A 23,021-nucleotide genomic window follows, 5' to 3' on the forward strand; every position below is an offset into this window, starting at 1 on the left:
GAATGGGACAGGTTCAGAGAACATTAGGAAGACCTGTACAAACTGACAAGAGTGAAATGAGAACCAGGAAAACAATTTATATTATAAGAAACAACAATGTTATAAAGACAACTTTAAAAGATTTTAAAGTATTTATCTAAGTTTTCCCTTTTTATAGAAATGAAAAAAAAAAGACTATGTTGTGAAAGACAGTTGAGTATTTTGCTTTTTCCTCCACTTCTTTATGAATTGGGCATATACTTTTGAAATCAGCTCATTTTTGTCATACAATAATATATTATAAGCATGAAAATGATAGTAATTACTAGTTACAAACATAAAAAGGAAATGTTTAACTTGTATATTTACTTTTCCTCTACCACCCATGGACATTTCCTCCTGATATTTCAAATACCTTTCCCTTTCCCATGTGTAAACACAACCCACCTTCATAATTGGGTGCCAGGTTGTGCCGTGTAATGTTCATTGGCTGGTCAGGATGATTTTTAGCTGGAGACTGGCTGTTAGGTACTAAGGGATTGGCATAATGCCACTGACATTCTCCACTGGTTTGTAATGTGCTCAAGAAAAAATGTGCCACCTCACATGGGGACCCTTGAGATTGTCCAAATTTTGAAGATAGCATTTGTCTTTTGCTCCTGAATACATGAGAATCTATAGGAAAGGGTCCATAATGATAAGAAAAAGGCAAGCTATACGAGGGGGCATATAAAAGTTCACTGTTTTCTGAGTAAAAGTTTTGTTCTTGAGTATTTGTAGTATTTGTTGCAGAACTTGTTTTCCAGTTTCCAACCTGGCCACATTCCGATTTGTCCATTTGGAAAGAGTCGTATTGCTGAAATAGCAAAAGAAGACCAGTAAAGAGCTAGCTGGAAGAGACAACAGCTTAATGCAGTACAAAATAATAAAATATATGGCAAGCATTGCTGTCTTGGGTTCTACTTTTATCTATTGCACAAGAATAGATTAATGTGGAGGCCTCAGAATAAAGAGGAATACTTGATAACAGTTGGAGGGACAAGAATTTTCCCTATCAAAGAGTTGAGAAGCTAATGCAGATCCTGTTTCTAAGAGTTTGAAATCAACTATTTAAAAAAAAAACTTGGGGAAAATTATTATTGATGAAAAATAGTGTGAAGATATGTAATGCAAGCAAAAATAAAAGAAAATCCTAACAAGCTTACTATAAAGAGTCCCTTCATAATTCAGTTTTTGCTGTGGACTGTATACAACCATCTCAAATTTTGCATAATATTAAACAACTGGTTGTGTCTCTGAAGAATTTTCCAACATTGGGAAATTCCTCCTATGTAATTAGTGATTTGTTGTTATTCCATATTTAATGTATCCATATGAACCTCAAATGACTGCTAAGAGGAGACTATATGGTAACAAATGACAACAGAACAGCCAGACCTCTTTTCTGGGTGCATTCATTACCTGTGGTAGATAGGGGTTTGTTCTGACTTTTGTCTTCATCTTGTTACTTTTGCATTTTGCTATTTTCCTAGGTTCTTGTGAGGTAGACATTGAAGTCTTACAGGAATACTGGGACTTGGAAGAGGTGACTTGATCCAGTGACAACTGTATTTCCTTGTATTCGATATCTCTGCCAAGAGATCAAAAAAGATTGATATCATGCTTAAGAAGACCTTGCTTTGACATAAAACATTTCTATTATAATTTTATTGTATCATGATATGTAATTTTATTTACATGGATTCTGGAAAATGATCAATAAAATCAGAACTGAAAAAATCTGTTTTCTTCTCTATTAAGGCTGTAGCCCTTTGGTTATATGACCTTCAAAATTCTTAAATTTTGTAATTATTTGACTAGGAGGAATGAGATTGATACAGCTATATCCAGATCTATAAAACCCAATTCATACCCCTTGTGAAAATCATGAGTTTAAGAAAATTTATAAAGAAAGAAAGGAAAAACATGTTTACCAAGTCCAACTGTAACCTAACAAAGGATATACTATTTAACTCTTTTTCTTTCTTTCCACCAAAAAGAACTGGATAGAAAATCCTTACTTAAAAGCTTCAGTCTTGGGAATTGTTGAATTTGAATCTAAGCTTATTGTCCTCCTTTTAAATATTTTATGCCTTTAACTTCTGTGAAGAGTTGCTCAAAATGTCTAGTTTTAAAGAAGTAGTAGATCTTCAATCATAACTTTAGAAGACTAATGAAGCATGTCTCTTGGCAGAAAAGTGATAGGCAAGTGGTATAAAAGGAGACACTTATTTTTAGACACAGCCAGTGTTTTGATTTTTGTTCAGCTATATTTATTTATTACAATGAAAGATTAAGGGTGTAGAAAGTGAGAGTGATGTAAAAAGAAAAAAGAATCAATAAACTTTTTAAAAAATGGTTAAGTCTTCTTTTGATAAGAGCAGGTTCAAATCTGGCTTTATTCACTGACTGGCTGTGTGACCCTAAGCAAGTCACTTAATTGCTATTTGCTTAAGTTTCCTCACCTGTAAAATGGGGAAGGATTGTGTGAGGTTCAAATGAGGTAATAATTATAAAGTGTTTAGCACAGTACCTGGCACATAGCTATTAATAGGTAGTTTTTGTTTTCCTAGAAAATATACATTTTCTCAATCTAAGATATATTTTTTTTCTGTGATTTTGTTAAAATTATTGTTCATTTCTAAAAAGCAGAAAAGTCAAACTCCTTTGGTCAGAGACTTTAGCGTTTAAATCCTTTCTCTACATAGAAGACAAAAAATTATTTTCAGTGAGGATATCTACTGTTACTCAGCTATACTACTGAGTAACAAATACGGACTAGAAATTTATTTCACTTGATGAAGCTCTAAGGGAAGATTTCATTTTGTCCTCAAGTAATCTTATTTCCTATACCTTTCATATAATAAGAAATCTCATTCTAAAGGCAGATATGACCTTTAGTCTTGCTTTATCTTAAGGACAGCAGCAAGTTCATAGAAGTTACAGAAAGTTCATACAATGAGGATTATGGACACACCAGCTTTTTCTTTGGTTATTAAAACAGACAAAGAAGGATTACAGGCCAGAGAACAGTATTTACTTCACCATGCTTCCTCATTTCTATTCTATATCCAGATTATAATTATGCTGGAAACATAGTTGTACTATCTACTTTTTTTTTTTTATCTCAATCAGAAGTAGAATCCTCCAAAACATTTTGTAAAATGAATTTTAAAAAGCAAACAAAAATCCATAAACAAATGAACATCTACAGAAAGAGAATAATTATAATTATTTTAATGTGAAATGAGACATTAAAGAAGAGAACAAATTTGTTTGACTTACGTGAGAACATAATTGACACTCACTATGCAGTGAGGTCTTGATGAACGACTGTTGTGCACAATGGTAGCATAACTCTGAACCCAAACCCAGCCTCCATGCTTGGAAAGTAACCTGTAGTATTTGGTTGTGACTTGACCTTTCACCAACACTGTAAAAATATTATTCATAAATTATAGTATTCTTGAGTTTAAGAATGAACTTCCTTAAATAAAAAGGAAACATGTATATGCTACCAGTTTTTGTGTTAAAGTCTATATAACCTATTGTACATAAACATATAACCAATAATCAGATTGTACTTTTGTTGACATTTCTGTTCCCTATCTACTTATTTAACTGAAGACTATTGGTCTTAAGGCCTTTAGAAGACAAAAAATAACTGAACCTTACAAAGTTACAAAGTCTATTAATTTATGGGATTTTGTTGTTGTTCCAGAGCTAAGAATTTTTGATACCCTAGATATCCTAAGATATTCTAGTGAATGGGTCATTTAAATAAGAAAACCATTAGGCTCGGAACAATCTCTTACATTACATGTTAAAGATTTTTAACTGTTCACCTAAAACACATCTATGCACAATGAACTTATTTACACTATTACTATTTTTATTTTGTGCAACTTATACCTAACTTCACCACCTCAGCCCAAGACCTATAATATTTCTATATAATATTGTTCATCTAATATCCTCCAAATTAGAAAGTGTTTTTGGAAAATTTTGCATGTGGATTCATACTGAATGGCCATGCAGTTGCTCACTAAACTGAAGCTTATTTAAAACCATTATCACTCATCCCTCACCAGGAAAGAGATTGTATGGCAATATCTCTTTTCTTAACTGCTTTTGTTTTCTTAAAGTTGATGATCTATTTAAAAATAAAGCTAAACCATTCAGAGAAGCCTGTGGTGAAAGGAAAAAGATTTACATGACTGAATGGAGATAAGCCCTGGACTACAAGTTGTGATCCTCAAAACTGGAATAGACAGAGAGAAGTTCCAGATTAACCATCCTCAGAGATGGATTAATTGGGACAAATGTCCTAGACTCCTGATGACTTTCTACATCTACTTCCATAGATTCATTTATTATCTCTACACAGATAACTTCTATATGTGTACATATACATACATATACATATATACATATATACATACATATATACATATATACATACATATATATATATATATATATATATATATATATATATATATATATATATATATATATATATATATATATATATATATATATATATATATATATATATATATATATGTAGTTCTAGTCTTTTTAAACTCCAGTCCCAAATCTCTGGCTGCCTACTAGTCATCTTGCTGTCCCACTACTAATTAAAAATAAGTGTGGTCCAAATTAGCTATTTTTCCTAACTTCCCTTTCCTAATGTTACTACTATCCCTTCAATTACATAGAATCGGAATCTTGGGGTCATTTTCTTCATATGCAATTAGATGCCAAATCCTACAGATTCTACCTTTATAACATACCTAGCTAGCATAACTCAACAGTACCCAGTTCTGAAATCTTAAATGGGTATCTTGAGATCTGTAATTCTGGAGGAATAGATTTTCCATCCAGCTCTACGAAGACTCTAAGTTTTCAGGGGAAAAGAAATTGGCCAGTCAAAAGTAAGAAAGTTTCTCCACTTTCTCCCACAGCTCAGAGGGAAGGGAGACAGAGCTAAGAAATAAAACTGTGAAAATGTGAGCAATAAGGACAGTTCTGTAGTAATCAAGTACCCTCCACAACTTTATTCAGTACCTACTGCTAGCAGACAATTCTCTACCTTTTTTTTTTCCTCTTTCTTTAAAGTTCCTTCTATTGCTGATTTTGTTTTACACAAAAATCTATTTTTTTCTATATTTCCACATTTATCATGCCACACAAGAAAAACCAGATCAAAAGGGGAAAAAATGAGAAAGAAAATAAAAAGTAAGTAAATAAAAACTATAAAAAAGATAAAAATACTATGTTGTGATCCATATTCAGTCCCCACAGTCCCCTTTCTGGATGCATATGGCTCTTTCCATCACAAGTCTATTAGAATTGGCTTGAATCATCTCATATGCATTAATCACTGCATAATCTTGTTGTTGCTATGTATAATGTTCTTTTGGTTCTGCTTACTTCACTTAGCATCAGTTCATCTCAGTCTCTTGAGGGCTCTCTGATATCATCCTGCTGATCTTTTCTTATAGAATAATAATATTCCATAACATTCATATACCATAACTTATTCAGTCATTGCCATTGATGGACATCCACTCACTTTTCAAATCCTTGACACTACAAAAAGGGCTGCTACAAACATTTTTGCACATGTGGGTCCTTTTCCCTTTAAAAATCTATTCTTAATAATAATTTATGTTGAATATCTATGACAATGGCTAACTGGAAAAACACAGATTCTAACTAAGTCAGAGAGATAACTCCTTGTCTAATACATTAAGATTGGTTTTTTAAAGAGAATTCTAGAGTTATAAATGTTAAAAGATCTTATAGGATTTTTTTTATTAATAATGTTAATTTGTAAGCTCCTAAAACAACAGAGGGAGACTTATTTGAGACAAATGTACCCCCTACACTAAAGAATGAGTTTTATCTTAAATTAAAAAAAAAACTTGGACAAATCTTGTGTCTAAGTGATGGAATGGTAGAGGTAGGGACAAAAGGGACCATAGGTTACCCTATTGGAGGAAAAAGGCTTGATATGCAAACAATTTGCTTTCTCTATCATAAAAAGGGATTAAAAAATAGCAAGTTCCCAGACAAACATTGCTTCACAGTAATTTTTGATGTATATAGTATATATATATATTCTGTCAATTCCCAGTAAAATGTTAGTTCCTTGAGGGAAGGTTTTGTTTGTGTATCCCCAACACCTGACACAATTTTTCAGCATAGTAGATCTTTTCTCCTTTTATTAAAGGAGTAGGAACAGTCTGGGGTATTGTTAGCTTTACCTGATTACTTTCCTCCCTTTTTATTAATATTTTATAAGGAATAGGGAGAGGAAAGAGAAATATTGAAAAAGGAATATCATGTTAGAAGATATCAATAAAAATAAGAAACTATTCTAAAACTTAATAGATGCTTAATATTTATTGAATTGGATTATGACTTTGGGAAGTATAAGAATTGGATGACTCTGCCAGCTGGTAATTGAAAAAAAAATCTGAAATATATGCATTTAGCTTATAATTATAACAATCTTCATCACTGAAGCAAAGTCATTCTCTTCATACAGATACACAAAGATCCTTCAGGCTATAGAATTCTTATTTTGAGATTTTTTCCCATTTGTTTTCTTCTGGCTTTGAATTTTATCTAAAACTGTTTTTTACCTTTATAAAAATGGAATAATGGATAGTGAGTTGATCTTGAAGTCAGGAAAATTTAGGTTCAAGTAATTTTTTCTATCCCTTGGACAAATCACAATTTCTTAGTGCCTCTTGACAATTCTCAAGACTATAAATCACAGAATTGCATCACTGCATGGAGAAGAGGAGAGGAAGGAGTGAAGGGAAGAGGGAGGGGTTGGAGAGAAGAGGGGTGGAAATAAGGAACTGTGGAAGGGGGAAGAGAAGAGGGACAGGAAGGAGAGGAAGTAGATGTGGAGGAGGAATTTCCACACTCACAATATCTGACTCCAAAATAATAAATGAAGCCTATTTTTATTTTAAAGGATCCAATCTGTTGCCAAGATGTATTAACTTCACCTTCACATCATCTCTTGAATACCACTTCTGTCACTACTATACCTTTACTGCAGGTCTTGCTCACCTCACACTTGGATTATTGGATTATTGGATTATATTGGATTATTACAGTCTCCCGATGGGTTTGTCTCAAGGCTCTCCCCATTCCAATCCATACTTTATTCAGCCACTAACATGATTTTGTTTAAGCAGAGATCCAATCACATTAACCCCCTTAATCAATAAATTCTAGTGGCTCCCTATTGCCTCCAAGATCAAATACAAAAATGTTCTATTTTTCACTGAAAATCCTTCATAATCTAGCCCTTTCCTAACTTTTCATAGTTCTTACTCTTACTCCCTGAAATGTACTCTTCCATTTAAAGGCACTGGCTCTTAGTTGTTCCAGGAATTTTCTCTGGTTATCCTACATGCTTGGAATACTCTTCCTCTTCAGCTCAGTCAACTGAACTCCCTAATTTCCTTTTAGTCCCAACTAAAATTGCATAGTGATTTCCCTCTGTTAATTACTTAATACTTATCATATACATAGCTTATTTTGTATGTATATGGTATTTTGGACAGCTAGGTGGTGCAATGGATATAATGCCAGTCCTGGAGTCAAGAACATTCATCTTTTTAAGTTCAAATCAAATCAAACACTTATTTGCCTCAACTTTCTCATCTTAAAAATGAGCTGGAGAAAGCAATTGGCAAACCACAGAGGATCTTCCAAGAAAACCCCATATGGGATCACTAAAAGTCAGACAACTGAAATCATTAAAAAACAACAAAGTAGATTATTTTGCTTGTTTTTCTCTTTAAATTGTAATCTCTTTGAAGTCGGGACTATCTTTTGCTTCTTTTTGTCTTCCCAACACTTAACACATGCTTAATAAATATTTGCTAATTATCATACTTCAAAGAATGGCAAATGTTGAAGCTATGTCACCTCTTATTGAATGTTGAGTTTCACTGAAAGTAAATTACAATATTATATTTCTCAAATCCTTTATGTGTGGTTGGATTTGGAGTTGGACTCATTATGTAGGATAATGAAAAGGAGGAAAACTCTTAGTGATTTATTCCATTATAAATACATAATATGGAGAACCTAGGAATAAATTGTGTCTGTCATATATTAAACTAAGATTTTGTTTTCAATAAGTAAGTTCAGTGAGAAATTTAATTTTATAATAAACTTTAAACTGTTAGTAACATTTTTCAAGGATAGAAATATTTAATGTTTATAATCTGAAGAATATGTTCTTGAAACATTAAAAATGTAAAGATACATTTATATATAATACACACATGTCCATACACATTTCTCTTTCTCTTTTCCTTTCAAATTTCCATAAGTGTTGTCTATTACTAGAAACCTTTTCTAAAGAACTGAGTATAGAAATGTCTTTATTTCATTTCAAGAATTATCTCTTGAGTTTACATTTCACCAGATAGAAAGGGGGAGTTCTTTTTCTTCTTCCCTGATAAACTAATCAACATATGTCTCTGAGATTATCACCTAGAATTTGGACTTGAATGTGTGTGTAAATTTACGAGGAAAATTGTACTTTGCATTTAATGAGCCAATGTTTGTCAGAGACAATTTATTAATATTTATATATGTTGCTTCTTGGTGGAAGAGTTGTTGTTTTTGGAATTCCTCCTAATTTAGGTTATACACACACATACATACACACACACATATTTATGTATATGTGTGTGTATGTATGTGGTTTTAGAAACTGGGTCCCCCTATTTCATCCAAACTGAATGTACACTTGCTACCCCAAGGCTTGATCCAATTACTGATTACCATGGAAGCTTTGACTTGCTCCATTTCCAACCTAGAAGGATTTGTCCTCCCTTACTCAGCCTGGTAGTCCCCATAATCCCAGGAGCTCAATATAACAGTGATAGACTTAGTGCAGACAATCAAGAAGCTTTAGCATACTACAACTCAGAATTCCAGAGCTCAAGTGCTCTGCCAGCTTCAGCCTCCAGAGTAGCTGGTATTACATCTGTAAAGCATCAGATCTGGGCATCTTGTAAGTCTATAGTGTTCAGGGAAAAAAAAGACAAAACTCTTTCTTCAAGATAAACTAAGGGTACAAAGTCTAGGTAAGAGTTTTTTATTTGTCTTAACAAAACAATAGCAATGTCAATATTGGTGCACCTAAAAGAATATTTTCCCCAAACCAATTATTTTTCCTTTAACCACTTCCTTCAAGGATTCCTTCTTCCTATCTGGTCAAAGGTGAACCAGGGATTAACTAGGACAAAAGCTCTCCTTCTCCCAGTTCTGTTATCATATGCAAGTAAAAATTCTTGAGTTTCAGGGAATAAATAAATAAGATTCTTTATTGAGTTTGATTGAGTCTTCAACTGCTAGAACTCTTATAAGAATGAAATGAGGATTTGAGAGAATAGTGACTCCTTAACTTTGATTAAATAATAATGTTATTCATTCAGGTAAGACTAGGACTGTCATTATTTCTTAATATTTAAGAAAACAAACTATTATATAACAGACAGAAGTGTTCAACAGGAGGTTATACTAAATGTTTCTTCATATTCCAGCCCATTTACTCTGAAATTTGGAGGTATGTACACATACATAATAGAACAGTTTTATACCTATTTCCTTATTCCCTCTCTTTATCCCTCCACCCCAGTGGAAAATACTTCTTTTCTTACATGTGTAGATTTGTTTAGTTGATTCAAAAATAGCAATATTAAAATATTTTAAATGTGTGAGCATCTATATTGTGTTACTTACGGAGATGATGAGCATAACGTAAGTAGAACATATCACAGCCATGGACGTGATGGTAGAGGGTTTTCTCTATCAAATCCTGTGGTTCATAGCCAGTTAGTTCAGTCACCCTGGAAGAAGAAGGCTATCTAAATTAATAATATTGCCCTACAGATTTGGTTTTAAATAAACTAATATTGATTTTGCTAAGTAATTAAGTGCTAAAGGACCAAATTTAAGGTCCAACTTATGTTGACTTTGGAACCTGAAAACCATCTTCTTTATAAGAAACAACTTTTGAACTCTAGTCCAGAGACTAAGGAATGAATTCTTTAATATAACTTGCAATTTCATGCTTTTCATAGTGAATTTAAATTTATCTAAGAACTAACACTACGCAGAAAGATATTTTGACAGGTGAATGCTTAGTATATTTCAGGAAGGTTCTGGAAAGATTTTAATTTTCTGAAATCTCCTTTTTTAACAGCATACAATCAATCTAAAAAGGAATTTGATTTCAAGACTGCCTTGGGCAATATTTTCATATTACTGAGAATATTTTCATATAACTGAGAAAAGTTTAGTGATTAACTTAAATAGTTAAGAATCAAATTACATTGTTATTATTCAAAGTCTGTTGATCCTTGAATAGCCTACCTCAAATGATACCTTTTCCATGAAGCTGTTTTTCAGATCATCTGACCTCATAAAACACTGTTTTATAATGGAGGTCCTTGTCTTGCATTATTATGAACTTTGTTTCTTGGCATTCATCCTATTAGACCAATGATTCTTCCCTACCACCCCCCCCCCCCACCAAAGATTGAATTTTTTTTTTCCTGAGGCTGGGGTTAAGTGACTTGCCCAGGGTCACACAGCTAGGAAATGTTAAGTGTCTGAGATCAAATTTGAACTCAGGTCCTCCTGAATTCAAGGCTGGTGCTCTATCCACTGCGCCACCTAGCTGCCCCCAAAGATTGAATTGATTTTTATTTTTGTATTTTTATTTTCCCCATTTAAATTCAAAAAACATTTTTTGGTTAAATATGCACCATCATTATTTTACATATTTTCTTATGAATCATGTTGAAAAAAAAAATAGAACAAAAGGGAAAAAAAACACAAGAAAAAAAACAGAAGAAAAAGAAAAAGAAAGTAAATAGTATGTGTTGGTTTACATTCAGGCTCTGTAATTCTCTCTCAGGATGCACGTGGTATGTCCAAAATTGCCCTGAATCACTGAATCACTGAGAAGAACCAAATCTGTCATTGTTGCTCATTTGTTGTTCACAATCTTGTTGCTGTGTACAATGTTTTCTTGATTCTGATTGTTTCACTCAGCATCAGTTCATGTTTATCTTTCCAAGCCTTTCTAAAATCAGTCTGTTCATCATATTTGTAGAATAATAATATTCCATTACTTTTATATACCATAATTTATTCAGCCATTCCCCAATTGATGGGCATCTACTCATTTCCCAATACTTTGTCACCACAAAAGAGCAGCTAGAAACATTTTTATACATGTGGCTCCTTTTCCCTTTTTTTAGGATTTCTTTGGGATACAGATGCGGTAAGGGCACTGCTGGATTAAATGATATGCATAATTTTATAGCCATAGTTCTAAATTGCTCTCCAGAATGGTTGGATCATTTCACAACTTCCACAATCAAAACATTAATTAGACCAATGATTCTTTTTTTATTATTATAGTTTTTATTTACCAAATATATGCATGGGTAATTTTACAGCATTGACAATTGCCAAACCTTTTGTTCCAATTTTTCCTCTCCTTCCCCGCCCCCCTCCCAGATGACAGGTTGACCAATACAAGTTAAATATGTTTAAGTATAAACTAAATACAATATATGTATACATTAGACCAATGATTCTTAAACTGGGATCAAATTTCTAGGGATCAATGAGCTTTCACCAGACTGCCAGAGAAGTTCATGACACAAAAAACTTAAGAGCTCCTTATATAGACTCTAAGTTTTACGGGGACAGAGATATCTCTCACTATTCATGCCAGCCAGTTCTCTGCACAAGATAGGCATTTTATTAGTATTTCTTGATGAATGTGTAACAAAATATTTATATTCGTTTAAGACTAATTTCTATTCCAATGGGTTTTTGGATGTTCAAGACTGATTTCCATGCATGGCATAAACTCTGAAATCTAACTGAATTCCTGGGATTTGTAGTTCATAGACACAACATTCCTTTTATTTTTATTTTATTTTATTATTTTTTTTAATCTGAGGCTGGGGTTAAGTGACCACACTATTCCTTTTAATACTTGAAAGACATATGATGAGGTTTGCACTTGGGAGGTGGAATTCCACTGGCATGGAAGATTTTGAATTATTCTGTTATAAGGAAAAAGGAACAGACAGAAGGAACAAAAAGTCTGCCTACATGAGAGAGTGGAGTAGAGTGGAGTAGGCTTCAAGTCACTGCCTTCATTTAATGGAGCAAAGAACTCAGACTGAAACTTCCAGGTGCAATTACTCCTTTAAAAAATGAGAAAATTCTTTACAGTTAATTTGGGTATTTATAATAGTCAAAATTACTTATTTGCTCATAATTATTCTTAAAACAATAATACTGTTACCCTATACAATATTTTCTTGGTTCTGCTCATTTTGCTTTTCATTATTTCATGCACTTCTTTTCAATTTTTCTAAGATCATCAAATTCATCATTTCTTTTATTTTGCAAGGCAATTGGGGTTATGTGACTTACTCAGATGCACACAGCTAACAAGTGTGTCTGAGGTTGAATTTGAATTCAGGTTTTTTGGTCATCATTTTTAATAGCACATTTTAGAAATATAGAATCTTTTTTCCAATCAACTTTGGAAGCAGACCTAATAGTGGTATTGCTGAGTCAAAGGGTATAGGTAGTTTAATAACATTAGCTTTGATTCCAAATTGCTCTTCAAAATGGCTAGAACTCTTTCCCATTCCTCTCTAAGTCAAAGTTTTTATATGTTATTTTCCTTGCTAGTTCTTTAAAATGTTACTATTTCCTAAGTTATATTTCATATTAAAATCCACAATAAATCATGAATGTTTGTTGGTGCAACACTTAGCACAATGCCAAGCACACAGTAAGTACTAAATAAATGTTATTCTTATTTTTATTCTCTGTTAGGGAATGGAAATTCTAGTAACCAGCTTAACTAAAAAATAATTAAAAAAAATCAGAGGCTGGGAAATGAGTGTGAACCACAACATAGCATTTCTACTCTTTGTTATTTTTTGTTTGCCTTTTTGTTTTCCTTCTCAGATTTTTTTTCTTCCTTTCTAGAACCAATTTTTCTCATATAACAAGATAACTGTATAAATATATATATACATATATTGGATTTAACATATACTTTAACATATTTAACATGTATTAGTCTATGCCATCTAGGGGAGGGGGTGGGGGGAAAGAGGGGAAAAGTTGGAACAGAAGGTTTTGCAAGGGTCAATATTGAAAAATTACCCATGCGTATGTTTTATAAATAAACAACTATAATAATAATAAAAAAAAGTCATGGGTATAGGCTCTGTCCTGATGGTTAGAATTTGATTCTGATCTGGGGAAACCAGGGCTATATGAATACAGAGAAAAGGATCATCATGGATCCAAGAAATTTTGTTGTTAAGCTATGGAGAAGCCACTGACATACCCTAATCCAGGTTCTTTCAATGCTAATGTAAATGCATAAAGAAATCTAATAACCTTTGATGCAAAGAGGAATGATCAGTGTAAAGGGATGGACCAAAGAAAAGATAGGGACCCCTGGACTACTTAAGGAGAGGAATTAGGAGCCATAATGAACAAAGCCATGGGCCAAGAGACATTAAGACTCAAGTTCAAATTTAGCCTTGCATGTTGTGCAATTTACTAGTTGTGTGACCCTGGACAAGTCACTTAACCTGTTTGTCCCAGTTTCCTTATTTGTAAAATGGGATTAATAATGTACTGGCACTTACCTTCCAGAGTTATTGTGAAAACCAAATGACCAATATTTGGTCATAGGTACAAATGCTTAGTACAGTGCCTAGCATACAATGCTAGTCATTATTTATTCATTTATTATTTCTGCATTAGGAGAGTAAAGACTTCAGACAAATTTGTTCCACAGTGACACCTGCTGTTCACATATAAATATCTCCAGTAGTTTTCTTAGGAAGAAATCCAAATTATCAATAAGCATATACATGGGAAAAAATGCTCTAAATCACTAATAATTATAGAAATACAAATTAAAGCAACTCTGAGATATCAACTCACACCTATCAAATTGGCTAAGATAACCAAAAAAAATTAAAATGACAAAGGTTGGAGAGGCTGTGGGAAAATAGAACAATACCCTATTGATGGAGCTGTGAACTAGTCTATAATGGTAGAAGTAGTTTAGAACTATGCTTCCAAAATCTTTTGGCCTGGATATAAAAATCTCTACCTCTAGATCAAAATAAAAAAGGGGAAAGCGTACATGTATGAAATGGCAATTTTTTTTAAAAAAAATTATTTATTTATTTTTGTGATGGCAAAGAATTGAAAATTGAGGGAATCTCTGTCAACTGGACAATGGCTGAATAAGTTATACTCTATAATGTGATAGAATATTATTTTGCTATAAGAAATGATGAAGGTTATGTATTCAGAAAAACTTGAGAAGACATGTATGAACTGATGAAAAATAAAGTGAGCAAAACCAAGGGAACAAATTATATTATAACAGTAATATTGTAAAGATAATCAGCTTTAAAAGACTTTGAAAGACTCTGATCAGCATAATGAATAACTGAAATTCAGAAGAGCTCATTATGAAATGTGCTTTCCATCTCCAGATATAGAGGTGATAGATTTGGAGTACAAATTGAAGCATATTTTCTTCTCTTTCTTTTTCTCCTCTTTCCTTCCTCTGTCCCTTCCTCTCTTCTTCCTTCCCTTCTTTCCTTTCTTTTCTCCTTCCCTCCTTCTCTCTCATTTTCTTTCTCTTTCTTTTTCACATGACTTTGTAATTTTAAAAATCAATATATTAGTGATTTTTTTTTTGTCTTCTCATTGGGTGAAGGAGTATAAGGAAAAAAATTAGGACAGAAAATAAAATAAAATACATTTGAATTAAAATAAACAAATAAATGCCTCAGACAAATATTAATATAGTAAAAACCAAAGAAAAAAAGAAAAATATAACCTAAATAAATGAGTAAACATTTGTTGTAATGCTTATGTAGCTCTTTATATACTAATTATTTATGTTAATTACCCAATTGAATTCTTGAAGGAAATAAATACTTTTGGCACTATAAAAATCCAAAGTCTTAGAACTTTAATATATTTTATATTTTAAAGTTTTGTTATGCAATGGTTCAGTCTCTGGGCTATGAAAAACTAAGCTGTAAAACAGGGTAGTGAGGGGGGAGGAGGAAAAAAATCACATAAAGGGGATAAAATTAAGTAGTCTCATAACAAATATCCCTGAAAGAAATTATCACCAGTGAATTTTCTATTCAGTAAATTAATGGAATGTTCAAATGTTAGCTGCAAATTAAATAGGTTGAGAGCTTGATCCCATTTTGATTCTTTAAGTCATTTCTTTCTGTTTGCATCTCAGTTGTGATTGTAATTATAAATATCTGAAAAAAATATCATTGATTGATCATTGAAATTGGTCACTATTTTTTGTTTATACTTTCATAGTATTTCTTTGCAACAGAAAGGTGTAATGAATGGAGGGTGTCAGAGAAGAAAGGAGAGAAATCTGATCACCAAGTTCAAGGCCTAGTAAAGTTGCATAGATTCTAAATCCTATTTCTTCTCTGTGTGGTAGAAAAACGTAAATGTCTGACTTAAAGAAACAAAGCAAAATAAATTAAGGAGTTGTGAGTCAAAGAGGCTCCTTCAACTAATTTGGAAGTCAAGTTACAGAACAACCACCCTGTAAATGTAAATTAATCAAAAACACATGGATTATGTTTCCCATTAAGATACATATTGGCTTAAAACTTAAAGGAGAAAGAGTATCCTTAAAGGTTTTTCTGGACCTCTAAAATCAGAGGAATTTGCCAAATCTCAAACAGGACTTAATTCAGCCACTTAGCAGAAGTACCAGCTATAGTTTCAAAATGAAATATCATATAATCTTTTTAAACCAAATTTCAGTTTTTGAATGATGCTTAATAACTGCCACCTGGTTCTGTGACAGCCAGTGTGCCACTATTCCAGCTTCTTTAGAGATAGACTATATACTTTAACTCTACCTTCCAGCCTTTGCCCTATGCCCTGGCTCTATAGGCATTGTGATTTTAAAAGCAGAATCTGTTAAAAGTCTAATTTCTCTTCTCCTCTCCCTAGGTCAGTTGTTCCTATTGTGTTCTTGGTACACTGGCCTTGTGAAATCAATATAATTTGCAATCTGCAAAAAAAGCAGAACATTGTTTTCAATTTGTTCTTTTTTTCTCATTTCACTTCTGGTAATCTCAACTAAATTCCTTTATAGGACCAAAGTTCATGAAAAGTGGGGGGGAGGGGAAAGCTTTGCTCTTAACATGTTGGCACTTAGAAGTCAATTTCCCACCATAAAATCTTCTTGTAGTAAAAAGAAATGGACTTTTATGACTTCCTTTTTGACTCTTCTTAGGAAGACTTTGGTATTATTCCCTTCTGAATTAGATTGGTAATTAAAATAAACAACAAAGATTTATTCAGCATCACTTAGAAAATCAGTCTTTTCTAGGGATACAAAAATTATCCTACTATAGTAGGGAGTAATTTTTGCTCTTCTCTAGCTGGAATACATCCCCTGGAATGTCCTGACCAGGTTGTGAGAAACATGTAGTTCAAAAAAGAAAGACTCGTTGCTTTGGATAACAAAGAAAATCTTGGATGCTCCCTTATTACTTTTCCCAGTGATAGCTAAAGGACGATTAAACCTACCTCACAGCTTAAGCTTAGAGAACTGACCACTAAGAAAAGAAGAGTGGACTCAAGAGTCATTGAGAAATAGGTATTAAAAGGAAAAATCCACTCTCTGGATCTTTTCTATCTGCCAAAGATAGAAAGAGATTCTCCTTAGAGAAGTAGAATAGAACTTAAGACTCCTCCCACCCTAGAGAGAAATAGTGACCTGATCCCCAGAATCAATTACAATAGAGAACTCTGCTAAATGAGCTGAGTTTAGACTTTGGAATTTTTTCCCCTTTTTTTCTACTTCTCTGAGCATAGACTAAAGAGGTCAAAATGGACATTTTTTTGTATAAAATTATCTAAGGTTTCAGAATCATGTTGTTTAAATTCAGTTGCTACTATTTCTGACTCTAAGTAACTAAAAAAGAATCCTGAAGTTCAAAGACCCAAGGATCCAGAGAACATATTAAGATTTAGACGTTTTTCTGGGATGGGTATTACTGGATAAGAAATGGAATGGATACATTGTATAATATGTAGAAGTAAAAGACCACAATTAGATAAATCAAAAGATTCAAGTTGGGGAGCCAGAATTCAATATTTGACAAAAACTCCAATAAAAAACAACTAAAAAGCAAATCAACATCTCAGAATGTGTGGGTTGTTTGGGGTGTAAAGGGTTATAGCAAAAGCAAATTAGAAACACATAGAAAAAAAATTGCTTGAACAACTCTATGGATCAGGGAAGAGTTCATGACCAGATAAGAAATTGAGAAGATTATGGGAGCTAAAATGAATAATTTTTATTATATTATGTTAAAAGGATTTGCACAAACAAAATCAATGCAGCCAAAATTAAAAAGAAAGCAGGAAACTTGGGGGGGGGCGGGAATATTGACAACTATTTTTTCTGTTAAAGTCCTCATTTGTCAAACATATAGAGAACTGAACCAATTTATTAAAAATGAGAATCATTCCCCAAATAATAATAGTAAAAGGGTATGATAAATAGTTGTAAGAAAGAAGAAATCAAAGCTATTAAGTCATGTGAAAAAATATTCTAAATTCCTAAAGATTATGAAAGCACAAAGTAAAGCACCTCTGAGGTATCATTTTACATCCATCAATTTATCTAAGGTGGCAGAAAAGGAAAATGACAAATGCTGGTGGGGATATGGGAAAATTAAGTGCATTCACGTACTTTTGGTGGAGTTCTGCACTAGTCCAACCATTTTGGAAAACAATTCATATTTATGCCTAATAGGCAATAAACCTATATTAAACTATCAAAAACCTTTGATCCAGAAATACCACTATTATGTCTATTTCCCAAAAAGATTAAAGGAAAAGGAAAGGGATCTTTATGTATTAGAAAGTCTATAGCAATTTTTTCCAGTGGTATCAAAGAATTAGAAACTGAGGGGATACCTATCAATGGAGGAATGGCTAAACAAGTAGTATATAATGGTGATGGAATACTGTTATTGTAATAAATGACAAAGAGGAAGTTTTCCGAAAAAACTGGGAAGAATTATGTGGACTGACATGAACTGAAATAAGCAGATCTGGGAGAAAGAACATTGTATATAGGAATAGTAATATTGTAATGCTAATCAACTTTGGAAGATTTTGCTATGATTAGTACAAGGATCCATGACATTTCCAAAGAATTCATGATGAAAAATGCAATGTACCTCCAGAGAGAAAGATCAGATGAATTATAAATGTAAAATAAAATATTTTTTCTTTTTTGACCCTTTTTTTGCAACATAGCTAATGCGAAAATATGTTTTGCATAACTTCATATTCATAATGGATATCATATTTCTTGCCTTCTCAATACTGAGGGAGGGGTAGAGAAAGGAAAAGAATTAAAATTGAAAATTAAAATTAAAAAATTTAAGACTATGTCACAATTATTGAATCATTTCATGACCTCACTAATACACATATAATTGCAAAGAATCAAAGCCAAAAAAGGCAGGAGAAGCAAAAAAGCCTTTTTGAAAAAGATATACAAACAAATATGAGAAAGCTTTCAAAGATTTGAAATCAGCTGCCTTACCATGCACTTGTATTGATTCATGCAAACCCAAGTAAACCTTTTGTTCTTCCTATTTTATCATGAAAATGATAGTCACCAGAAGCCAATTGTACTGCCAGCACAAGTTTTACTGACAGTAAATCTCACTATCCTGTCCATAAACTTTACTTTGTGACTTTGAAGTAGATTATAATTAAGAAGTTCAAAGACTATGCATATAAAGCAAAACTACTTGAGAACACTGATAATTGCCCATAGACATATCTTGACCAGTGACAAAGTGGATTGGTATTGATGCTTGCCAGAGAGAAGTAACAGCACTGGCCAAGTAGATTGGTGGGGTTATGTTAGAAGCTGGAGCTAAATGGAGTTACGTTAGAAGCTGGAGCTGAATAACAATATGCTTATATCTCTCATTGTGATTGTGATAGAAAGATGATTGAACCCACATATGGAATCAGGAAGCACATGGTACCCCCCTCCTCCGCCTGAGAACATACAATTCAATATTGTGATGTTTTTTGGTTGTATGAGGCAAGAATGTGAGTTGATGGAATTATGGGAGTGAAGCTGTCCAGAGTACATATTATACATAAACCTTTGACATAGTAGAAATAATTAAAAACTTCATATTCTGATTTGTAGGCCTCAAGTCATATAATTCATTGTTTCCTCAATAAATTATATGGAGTTCAGACACAGTTAAGAAATAAACATAAAACAAAGGCACTTAAGAGCATAAACAAAATAAATTATTGCCTGAGTAATAAATCAGGATATTCAGTTTAAAAAAATTAAATTTAGGCTCAGTTTGCATCTTAAGAATAGAATAGAATCTTGACTTAATATATTGTGGCTTTTAGACAATTTTAGACAATGTCAACAATAACAATGCCTTGAAATGGATGTGGAAAAATGTCTGCTTACCTGGAATCCAGAAATATTAATTTTAGGTCCAAACTTGCCCTAAACATGAACATATTACTATGAAGTTTGATCTCTGTGATTGCACTGGGAGGCAAAGACTGACCAACAGCTACCAACCCCACAATTTGGTAACAGGAGTCATACAAGGACATGTCCAACATATATTGTCTTATCTTCAAATAGCCACTGCAGTGAATGACCTGGGAACAGAAAAAAGAGAATAAAGCATTTGGAGACAGAAGGATAAAAAGATAGAACATTTTCACTATGATTCTAAGCCTATTAATTTCCTCTTAAGTTAATATAATGTTCCTTTTTAAGCACCATTTGTATGTTGGGCTTTCCAATATTCTGATGTGATTGATTTATTATAGAAGTGGTCGCAATGTATGAATGTAATGGAATATTATTGTGTTGTAAGAAATGACTATTTAGAGAAACATATATATATATATAGAGACATATATATGCATATATATGAATACTTATATAAACTGATTCAGAGTCAAGAAAGCAAAACTAAGAAAATATCCCCAATAGCTATAATATTGTAAATGAAAATAGCATCAAAAAGCATTTGAACTCATACTAAATAAATCAATCTTGTTTCCAGAAGATAGATGAAAAAAAATTCTTCTGAATACAAAGGTAGGGAATGTCACACATAGTATCAGATAAGATCATTATATAAGTTGATTTTGTTACCCAGTAAGGGCTGGGGAAAGTGATGTTTTGAGAAGTGACTGTGATATAGAAGTCAAAGACATCAATTTTTAAAAAAGGGTTAAGGGATAAAAGGAAAAAGAATCAAAGTAATATTGTTGTTGGAATTTGGAATCCATTACTTACTAAATTAGTTGGATGAGATAGATAATGAATTACTGACACATTTTCAAAATTGCAAATAAACAGGATAAAGTTGTGGGAGTAAATTCATCAATATTAACATTTACTGCTGATCTTTTTCTGCTAAGATCAAAGTAACTGATAAATTCTTACCTTACTTTGTTAACTTCAAATTTCAACTTGTTGGAATCCTATCCTTTTTTCAAAGTCTACTCTCTCTGCCTCAGTGGAAGTAATTTCCTAAGATATTTCACAAGACTTTATGGACTTTTTCTTTCCACCTGTTTGTTTTCTAATCTGCATAACTTTATGAATTGTGTGGAAAATACTTTTGTATAGTTTCTCCTCTTTGGCTTCTGTGATATGAATTCTCATGATTTTCTTTTTTGTCAATAACTATCTTTTTTTCAATAACTTTATCTCCTTTTCTGATTCCTCATTCTCTTTTTGACCCTTAAAACTAGGTATTTCAGGAGTTTCTCTCAACATTCTCCCTTTGTGAGTTCATTATTTTTGCAGCTTCAGAAGATATCTATGCAGATAATTCTCTAGTCTATATTTCCATCTCTAAACTCTTCCCAAAGTTTGAAATTCATATTATCAACTGCCTTCTTGGGAGCTCAGCCTGGATAGTTTACTTTTGCCACAAAGTTATCGAGTCTAAAATATTAAAATACTCAGGATAATACATATGCAATTTCTTTGATGTCTCTCTCTCCATCATCCTACAAATTAAAAACCAAAAGAAATGAAACCAAACCATTCTTACACTTTCATCTGTTGTATATTCAATTTTATAATAAAGCAAAAAAGTGTCACAGTATTCAAGGCACCATGTTCAATTAATTTTACAAAATCAAGGATAATATCTAATTAATTTTATGTAATAAAAGAATAATTTGATAGTCAGACTATGGATTTATGTGAAAGGTAAGGAAAAATTCATTTTTATATCATATCTATAGATATGCTAGGTTTACATTATAATGCATCATAGATAGAGTGCTGTACTCAGACTCAGGAAAATCTAAGACAATTCTGGCTTCAAATTATAGAAGAGTTATAATTTGTTTTCTTATCCTAAGGTTTTCTACATTAATATCAAATCACTTTAGAGGAAATATTAATTTATTATTTGAAACACCAAGTTCATAAGACATTTTCCGTTTTCTGAATATATATACTTATAGAATCTTAGAACAGTAAGCCTGAAAGGGACCTTAGGTTTAGTCTAATCCCCTTATTTTACAGGATAAGGACATTTAAGCCCAGAGGCTTATTTGCCTGGCGTGACACTAGTTACTGACAGAGCAAGCACTAGAGACAAGGTCTTTCAGATATTCAATGTAACATTCTTTATATCTACAGGAAGCACCATGTGAATGTGTGTGTATATATATGTGTGTGTGTGCGTGTAACTGTGCTCTCTCATTTTTTGTTAGTGTAAAATTTAGATTAACCTATAGAACTCCAAAGAAAGAGAATCCAAAGAAAAAGAAAAGTTATAATTTACAAATAAAAAAATACAGTAACTACAAAATACCAAATATTCTAATACTTGCTTCTCTCTTATATGGGAGGTTCTTAACTAAATTGTAGAAATTATGGGTGAATATTTTCCCTAGAATATCATGGAATTGAGAGTTTGAAATGTTTGGGTGGAATTGGAATGGGGATGGGGGGAGAGAATGATGGAAGATTTCCTTTACTTTTAGAATTTTGTTATTTTTAAATTGGGTTACTTGATTAGATTTTGAACAGGGCTGATCTAATCCATAAGTGGTTTTATATATATATATATACCATATATATATATATGGTATATATATATATATATACCATTATTCCTATAAGTTAGCCATTATCCCTGTCTTTTAGATCCATTTTAAAAATATAATTCTTCTGGGAGAAGGAAATAAAAAACACATTAAGTCCCACATATCAGCTTTATTTCTACTATGACAAGAGCGAATAGAAGCATAACAGCAGTGGATTTTAGGGGCAAAGAGTACCTAAAAAGGGAGGAAAGGGTTCAGAAACAAAAGGTCAGTTCACTAAAAACAAACTTCACCTGCTTCACAAATCTGTCACAAGTTAGACATTTCAATAGTGCTCTCTAAAAACAATACTGCCCTAAATGAAGAAATAGGTAAGTAAGGAAATCTCATCAAAAAGGTCCTAGGAAACCAATGTTCCAAATACATTAGACTTTGGCCTTGACTTCCCGTCAAGTCCAGATTGAAAACTCTTTTTTTTTTTTTCTGTGCTTTGAAAAAATCTTGTATTCTGAAACTATCACGTTCTACTATAGTCAATAAGTACTGATTGATCAATTAATTGATAAAGATAATGTTCATATATGAAGTTGAACTTTCATTTAGTTGCTGATCCCAATACCATCCTGTTCTTTCCACTCTTTTAAGGATTACAACTAGTTTTACAACTCATTTTTTATAATGCTGGTACTAAGTAACAATTCTAATACCTGCCTCACAATAATGTCAATAAT

The 23,021-nt window shown here is 32.4% G+C and overlaps 1 protein-coding gene across 1 annotated transcript in view; it reads right to left on the reverse strand.

Moving 5' to 3' along the window:
* Positions 1 to 220: 220 nt before the first annotated feature.
* LOC141561244 (single-minded homolog 2-like) overlaps positions 221 to 23,021 on the reverse strand; it is a 63,037-nt gene continuing 40,236 nt past the window's right edge. Inside the window, exons 6-10 of the mRNA XM_074300591.1 lie at positions 19,667 to 19,866; positions 9,808 to 9,914; positions 3,304 to 3,451; positions 1,441 to 1,609; positions 221 to 835 (exon numbers count right to left, since the gene is read on the reverse strand). Of these exons, the coding sequence (XP_074156692.1) occupies positions 356 to 835; positions 1,441 to 1,609; positions 3,304 to 3,451; positions 9,808 to 9,914; positions 19,667 to 19,866 (1,104 nt within the window). The 3' untranslated portion in view covers positions 221 to 355. The remainder of the gene's footprint in view (positions 836 to 1,440; positions 1,610 to 3,303; positions 3,452 to 9,807; positions 9,915 to 19,666; positions 19,867 to 23,021) is intronic.

The sequence above is a fragment of the Sminthopsis crassicaudata genome, chromosome 3, assembly GCF_048593235.1.
Source record: "Sminthopsis crassicaudata isolate SCR6 chromosome 3, ASM4859323v1, whole genome shotgun sequence".
In the NCBI taxonomy this organism is placed as follows: Eukaryota; Metazoa; Chordata; class Mammalia; order Dasyuromorphia; family Dasyuridae; genus Sminthopsis; species Sminthopsis crassicaudata.